Source organism: Meriones unguiculatus, chromosome 1 (genome assembly GCF_030254825.1).
Source record: "Meriones unguiculatus strain TT.TT164.6M chromosome 1, Bangor_MerUng_6.1, whole genome shotgun sequence".
Classification (NCBI taxonomy): Eukaryota; Metazoa; Chordata; class Mammalia; order Rodentia; family Muridae; genus Meriones; species Meriones unguiculatus.
The window spans coordinates 114,690,203-114,698,575 of NC_083349.1; the positions used below are offsets into that span (position 1 = coordinate 114,690,203).

At 38.8% G+C, this 8,373-nt stretch overlaps 1 protein-coding gene across 10 annotated transcripts in view; it reads left to right on the forward strand.

Annotated features, from left to right (window-relative positions):
* Positions 1-4,773, forward strand: part of Pum2 (pumilio RNA binding family member 2) — a 74,131-nt gene extending 69,358 nt beyond the window's left edge. For all 10 annotated transcript variants that reach the window (XM_021652798.2, XM_021652800.2, XM_060365685.1 and 7 more), the window contains 4 exons: positions 263-388; positions 594-715; positions 957-1,149; positions 1,840-4,773. In XM_021652798.2, the coding sequence (XP_021508473.1) occupies positions 263-388; positions 594-715; positions 957-1,149; positions 1,840-1,971 (573 nt within the window). In that variant the 3' untranslated portion in view covers positions 1,972-4,773. The remainder of the gene's footprint in view (positions 1-262; positions 389-593; positions 716-956; positions 1,150-1,839) is intronic.
* Positions 4,774-8,373: the final 3,600 nt, after the last annotated feature.

Below are 8,373 nucleotides of genomic sequence, written 5' to 3' on the forward strand. Positions count from 1 at the left end.
ATTCATTTCTACTGTCATCCACTATTGGTCTTATGACTAGGTTCCTTTCATTGTGTTGCTTTGGTTGGTTTGGGTTGCTGTTCTGGGGATTGAACCCAGGCCTTTACACATGTTAGGCAACTGAGCTACATCTCTTGCCCATTAGATTTATTTTTGATGAGAATTATCCTCAGGCATCTAGGCGGCTCAACAAGTAAAAGGGAAATGCTGTCAAGCTAAATTAACAACAGATGTACATTTCAGTCCTTCTGTTTATGTCAAGGTATTTGTGCTTTCAACCCATCCTTATGGCTGCAGAGTCATTCAGCGTATTCTAGAGCACTGCACTGCAGAGCAGACCTTACCCATCTTAGAAGAACTTCACCAACACACAGAACAGTTGGTACAGGTATAATCCCCTAATAATTGAAATGTCTGTATATTTTGAATTTTTTTAAGAAATGTAATTTGTTAAACTATGAAAATAAGTGAAGAAGTATATTTGTAATCTTTTCATTCTACTGGGATTTTAGACAGTGATTTACATATTTTATTAAATAGTCATTATTTTTAAGGATGGACAGTGATTTTTTTTTTTTTAATGTCTGTCATAGGATCAGTATGGCAATTATGTTATTCAGCATGTACTGGAACATGGTCGACCTGAAGACAAGAGCAAAATTGTTTCTGAAATCAGAGGAAAGGTCTTAGCCCTGAGTCAACATAAATTTGCCAGGTATTGCAATAGTCACTCATGTAACTCCTCCTATGTAATATTTTAGTAAGCCCATAATTAAATTTATGGGTGTCAAGTTGTGGGCTGTCCTGGGATACTAATTTCTGTTTTAAAGTAATTACAAAATGAGATATTTTGTCTTCTGTTTTCTAGTAATTGAAGCAAATTGAAAAATCAAGAATATTTTGCTGTAAAGAAAAAAAAATAACAAAGTTTTTGTGTGTGTGCCTTTAATCTTTAGCAATGTAGTAGAAAAGTGTGTTACTCATGCTTCCCGTGCTGAGAGAGCTTTACTGATTGACGAAGTTTGCTGTCAGAATGATGGTCCTCACAGTGCCTTATACACCATGATGAAGGATCAGTACGCCAATTACGTGGTTCAGAAGATGATTGATATGGCTGAACCTGCTCAGAGGAAGATAATCATGCATAAGGTAATGCGATTCATAGCACCATAATATGAATCTCCATCTGCATGACTTTTGAGTGCACATGGGCTTCTGTAGGATTAATTTCTCCATAGTAGAAAAGTTAGTTAAAGTGCATGGGTAGCATAGTCCACTCAGTAAAATCACAATTATTTTTGAAGGATGATTTCCTATATATTGCCCAGTTGTACTTAGGAATTATAAGCTTGTGTGTCTGTGTGAGAAGAGTGCCTATTCACCAGTCTCATCTGTGACAGCTACTGTGTTCACTGTAGGTCTAGCTGGAAGGGAACAGTGTAAGTTTGAAGAACATAGCAGCTCCGTACTGCACTGTATTTAGAGTTTCCCTTGTCTGCTTGTGACACAGCAGTGGCTTGTTTCATTCACTGAACAAAAAAAAAAGTGTTAAGTTTAAATTTAGTTTTTGAGATATTTTTATACCTTTTTAATTTTTAATAGCAAAGTTACCTCATTTTAAATCAGAAAATAGGCAAGATGGGTCAACAGATAAAGGTACTTGTCATGATGCCTAAAGATGATATCCAGGGTCCACATAGTAGAAGTAGAAGACACTCTCAAGTTGTTCTCTGACCTCTGCACACTGACTGGCATGTACACACCCACACAAAAAAATAGTGAATTAAAAACCAGAAGCTCTAATAACTTAGTTTATTAATGAGCTTATTTGTTTTTCAGATTCGACCCCACATTACTACTCTTCGCAAATATACATATGGGAAGCATATACTGGCCAAGTTGGAAAAATACTATTTGAAAAACAGCCCAGATCTAGGGCCTATTGGAGGACCACCAAATGGAATGCTGTAAGGAAAAAGAGATGATGACTTAACCATGTTCAAAGAATGGGTTTTCTTTGTGAATTATCAAAACACAATTCAACTATGAATCTTTGATTTTTTTTTTTTTAAGCAAAACTATTTATTGACTTTCTTCATCCATTTGTAAATTTTTAAGGTTCTTGTGTATATTTAGGGGGTGGGGGTGGTGAATTATAAATTATATTCAGCCCTGAATAGAGACCTATCAGATTGGATTTCTGGTGAAGCACAGAACGTCTGTATATGATGTAACTGTATCCCCCGCCACAAAAAAAAAAAAAACAACAAAAAAAAGGAAAAGTTGTCACATATTTTGTAAATTTATACCTTGTAAAGTCACAAAAAAATAGTTTTTAAAGGGAAAAGTACAGTATTTTAATAAACTGGCTTGCAGTCTGGTAGGTCTACAACCCCATAGCACAACAGGTTTATAGAGATGTATATAGAATTATAGTTCTTATTTTTTTCCTTTGTGTGAAGCCTTTTATAACAGATTAACAATCAACTGCATAAATATTATTAATATTTTAAAGAGAAAGTTAAGTTGTATTTTGGTAATTCACAAACTATCATGCGAAGAAAAACTCAGACAAGAATAAAATGATTTGAGATAACATTATTTACAGTGGATGTGGTTTTAATAAAATTACTGCCCTATAATGTCCCTGGGAATGTACAGAAGAATTGTATATACTTATAATTGTAATGAGTTAGAAAAAAAATCATGGTGGCACTTCCATTCAGTTAAAGCTGCACTGAATGAAAAGTTAACTTTCACACTAACTTTTCAATTTGGTTTGCGACAAGAACGGATGGAGATTTGTATTTTGTTCCAATTATAGAATTACAAGACTGTTGAGGAAGTGTTGGTTTTTTCTTCGTTTTCATAGTAGATACATAAAGTAGGAATCTGATAGAGGTGAGAGAGGCCACTGAGACGTGAGCTGGTAGCTCAGCATTTACGCATGATTGCATATTCAGAGAGCTTTTTTTTTCCTTCCTATAAATAAACGCATTGTGTGTGTAGGGGTAGGTGTAAGTTTACAATTTGAAAGCAGATCTTGTTTCAGTGTTTGTTATGAAAGCCTTGCTAATTTCGTAGTAACTTTCCTTGGTTGTACAGGTGTACATTTGTAAACCTTCATGCTGTAAATGGAATCCGTTTTATCTCTTTGGGAAACATTTGCATTTTAGTGTACATTTACATCTCTGCCCTCTTTAACCTGGCAATATAGTGTTGTATAATGTAAATTTATTTCTCCAAAATGAGAGTGATTTTTAAAAATTTTTTATCTTTATATGGTTTCAGAAGTATGAACCAGCTTTCTTTTTATTATTGTGGAAAACATTTTGTTTTATAACATAGTTGTTGACTCTGTTAATAATGGACATGCTAGGATCTGGATCACTTTCAATTGAAGTCAGGGTATTGTGCATAATAAATAGAAAGTATTGGACTGAGATTTGATTACCATAGAGGCCAATGCTTTTTCCATCTTTAAATGTGATGTGACTTTTTTCTTTGTACAGAAGAGTACTGTATTTTTGAATAGCCTATTCCCAAGTAAGCAAATCTGTATGATAACAATTTTTCCTCTGGACATAAGACATTATAACAGTAACATGATGTACATTTACAAGCGGCCTTATGTACATTTCCCAACAATCTTTTTAAGGCAAAATTGTGACCATATGTGTATAATTAAAATCGTTTTTAATCCTTTGCCTATGAAAATATTTTGGAAAAATTGCTTTGTATATTCAGTTTCTGAAAGATAAAGAAAGTGCTTTGTATTTTGTTGAAGTCAGTATTTTGTATAAACATTTATGTTGACCCACTTATGTTCAGTGCTAAAAACTGAAATGAACATGCTATTTCTGTCAGATGAATTGTAGAAGGGAATTTTTTACTTGAGGTCTGCAGAAGAAAAACAATCAGCACAATATTGAGTATAAAGATTCTATCCTTTCATTACTCGTATCATGAACCTTAAAATTTGGCATGAAGTTTGGGATGCCAGGAGTCTTTCATGTTGAGTTATTCTAGCTTTCTAACCCAACATTCCTTTGGTGAGGCCATTAGATCTAGCCACTGTCACCATTCTCAGTCACACTGGTTCATCAGCATGTCCCTGTCACAGTAGCAGTATTTTCTTCCATGTAGAATGACTCTCTTCCCCCTTTTTCTACTTTGTTTTGCCTGCCTCAGAGTGTCTTGGCCCTGGGTTGAACTTCAATAAATTCCCTGCATCAGCCCTTGGTTTCAGGATCAAAGCTATCAGTGTTAGAGATTGGTAAAAGCTCTTTCTGCAGAAATTCGGCACACCATGGTTTGCCCTCACCCTCCCCTTTGGATGCCCAGGCAGCTGTCACGTGTACAGAAAGTGGCAAGTCCTAGAGAAGGTTATTTGGAACTGAACCCTCTAGCAGTCCTGGTTCATCCATCCCAGTGCTGACAACCCAGTCCTCCTAATACTTTTAGGCATATTCTAGAAGAATAACTGTGTAAAAATTTTTTTGTCTGCCAGTTTTGGTGCCCACCCTGATTCCACCTTTTAGTATGTTGGCATGGAACTTTAGAAAAATCAGACATTTCAGAATAAAGAAATCTGATTGGGCAGAAGTCACTTAGGCTTTACTCTTGAGTGTCTCCTTTTGATATAGATTATTTCTGGACCAGTTTGTCTAAGTCCTGGCTCTTATTGGCTCATGTGAAATGTTATCTTCACTTCTTTGTATATTATGTATAAATTAGAAAATGAAATGTGTGAATAACATTGTATGAAATAAACCTGGTCTTGTGTTTTTCTCTAGATAAAATAATCCCTCTGTATCTCAGTTCAGATTACCTGATTATGTCACTTAATTTCACACAAACTTGTGCCTTCCCTTCTGCATAAACTTGAGACTGTATCCTAGGAAAATGCATATTGAGTCCAAACCTGAGTTTGAGATTTACCTTACTATTTCAGACTTTGTAAATTTGGCTGTGTCGGCAGCCTATCCGCCCTGATGATTCACTTGTATATTTTATGTGTATGAGTGCTCTGTCTTCATGTAGATCTGCATGCCAGAGGAGCGCATCAAATCCCATTATAGATGAACCACCATGTGGTTGCTGGGAATTGAACTTAGGACATTAATTGTTGAAGCATCTCTCTAGTCGCAGGGCTTGCTTCTTTTATTTTATGATAATTATCTTGTTTTTGTGGGAGTATTTTAGTTGGTTGTTTTTATTTTGAGACAGGGTTTCATTGTATAGCCCTGGCTGTCCTCGAACTCATTGTGTAGAACAGGCTGGCTTCCGAGAGAGAGAGAGAGAGAGAGAGAGAGAGAGAGAGAGAGAGAGAGAGAGAGAGAGAGATCTTCCTGTCTGAGCCTCTAAGCATTGTTATAAAGGTGTGCACCACCAGGCTCCCCGGGCTTGATTTTTTTTTTCTTTTTTTTTACAGAATTTTTTTTTTAAGATTTATTTATTATGTTTACAGTGTTCTACCTGCATGTATGCCTACAGGCCAGAAGAGGGTACCAGGTCTCATTATAGATGGTTGTGAGCCACCATGTGTTTGCTGGTAATTGAACTCAGGACCTTTGGAAAAGCAGACAGTGCTCTTAACCACTGAGCCATCTCTCCAGCCCCAGGGCTTGATCCTCGATGGAGAATGGTATTTTTATTTTCCATAGCTTAGAATTTTTAAATTCACTCTACATCATTGTAGTTCCATTCTTCCTCCCCTCTCCTCCCTTCCCCTTCCAGTCTCTCTGTTCCCCCTCCCCTTTTCCTTAGAAAAAGGGAGCTTCCTTTCCCATCCAACCCAGCTCATCAGGTTGCCTCAGGACTAAATGTGTCCTCTTCCCTGTAGCCTGGTAAGGCAGTCCTGCCAGGGTAAAGTGATCAAAAAGCTGACAAGTGAGTCTCTGTCCAATGCAGTCTCCACTTCCCTTACTAGAGGACCTACATGAGGCATAAGCTGCCCATCTGCTTATAGCAGGCCTGTTTGAATCTTGAGTAGAGATCTTCCATAATGCTAAGTAAGAAGAGGAAACACCATTATCTACTTAGTTGCTTATCTGTGAGTTGAATTATTTAGTTTTATCTTGTTTTGATCACAGATATGAAAGCAATCTGGGTTTGTGGAAAAGGTGACATTCTTGAAATTACCATGCCCCAAAATGTTACTTAAGTTATCTGTTCTCAGGATACTATGTCTTCAGGAAGGGTTTTTGTTGTTGTTGTTTTGGTTTGGTTTTTTTTTTTTTTTTTGGTTGTTTATGTGTTTTTTGTTGTTTTTAATGTTATCTTTGTTTTTGTGGAGCAGGGAGGAGTGAGGAACTCAGAAGAACACTGTTTGTTGTCTATCCTTCCTCCTCAACTTGTCCAGGACTGGGTTGAGGCATCTGGAAGGGTCCAGGTGCTCTAGACAATGAAGCCAGGAGTGTTCAGGGTGTGGTGCAGAAGGAAGCAGAGGTCTGTCTTGTAATATTTACCCTAAAAGCCCAACTACAAAGTGGGCCTTCATGCACTTTATCCGGTATCTTTTAGATTCCATGCATAGGTTTTAAGGTTTAAAAGCTTAGGATGAGTTAGAAATAACACCTCAGTGGTACAGCTCGTGGCCATGCTCAAGCATTAGATCATCTCCAGCACCTCAGGAGCGCATCTGGGGAGGGAGGCTTTGTTGTGACTGTGATAGTAGGAACTTGGCAGTTTTGCTGAGTGCTTGATTAAAGAGCCAGCTAGAGCTGGAAAGACAACTCAGTGACTAATGTAAGAGTGTTTGATACTCTTGGAGAGGTAAGCTCGGTTTCTAGTACACCAGGTGGCTCACAACCTCCTGAGACTCGAGTTTTAATGCCTCTTGACTTCCATGAGCACCCACAACTACATGGCACACATCGCCATCACAGCAGTGAAGCAGGGCAGCCAGCACTAAGCATGGTGGCAGGAACAGCTGAGGGCTCACATCTCAGGACCCTAAGTAGGAAACAGCAAACATGCCCCAAGTCTTTAGGCTCTCAAAATCCACCCAGAGTGACATAACTTTCTAGAGCAAGGCCATACCTAACTAAGCCTCCCCAAAGGACTAAGCATTCAAATGCTGGAAAACTGAGGGATGCCAGCTGCAGTGGACTGTGCCTGTAATCCTAGCACTCTGGGAGGCAGAGAGAGAGGAGTTTGAGGTTAGCCTGGTGTTCAAATTAGGTCCAGGGCAGCCAGGACTACACAGAGAAACCTTGTCTTGAAAAAAACGGATACATTTGTCATTCAAGCCAACATGTTCTACTCTGTGAGCTCCATTATGCCATGAACATAAGGCAAAAATGCATTTAGTTGTTCAAGTTTCCATAGTCTTTCAGTCTTGGTACTTAGTCTACTTCATGATCATCAGTGGTGTACTGGATAACAGCTGTTTGTAGTGAAGTCACTGTCCTAAATCCAGTATGACTGGTGTTCTTGTAAGGGCATTTGGCCACGTAGTGGTAGCACACACCTTTCATCCTAGCACTTAAGAGGCAGAGGGAGTTGGATCTCTGAGTTCAAGGCAAGCCTGTTCTACAAAGTTCCAGAATACCCAGGCTACACAGAGAAACCCTGTCTCAACAAGAAAAAGAATTTGAGTGAACACACCACCTCATCATGATGGAAACACAGGATTTAGCTCCACTGAAACTGGAGCCACAAGAGACTCTTGGTGGCCTGTGGAGAACCATGGCCTACACCGTGATTTCAGATTTCTAGACCCTGAAACAGAAAACCTACTTAGTTCTGCTGTTTTAACAATGCAGTCTAGTAAAAGTAAGGGCTGCTGATATCATGGAAAACAGGCAGACTTCATGATCTCTGAAGATAACTCGTCAATAACAACAGAACCAGCTTGGGATATAGCTCTGTGTTTGCCTAGCATACAGGAAGCCAGAGCCCTAGCTTGTCTCCCCCCCCCCCCCCCAACACCCTTGGTGGCTGCATCCTGAATTTGAGGCCAATCTAGGGAATAAGGCTTTTTAAGCAAACCTAACCAGGCATGTTCTAGCAGATGAAGAGAAAAATGGATCACTGCATTTGAAGCCAGCCTGGTCTACATAGTTCCAGAGCTGCACTGTGAGATCCTGTCTAAACATGAACACAAAAATGTAAACATCAATTAAACACAACCAACTTGAAGCTGCAGTAGCTGGAAGACTTGAACCCCGGTGCTATGGGTATCCACTGCCAGCCACAGGAACTACACTGCATGAGACGAACATTCCTCTCTCAATAGAGATGGCCCCTTACCTCAACCAAAGTTCTTCCAGAACAAGCAAGTGGGCCCTAACCTGCAGGGTCCCAACCCCTTTAACAAACATCTATCTCCAAAAAGAATTTATGACTCTGAACAGTAACAAATTTACA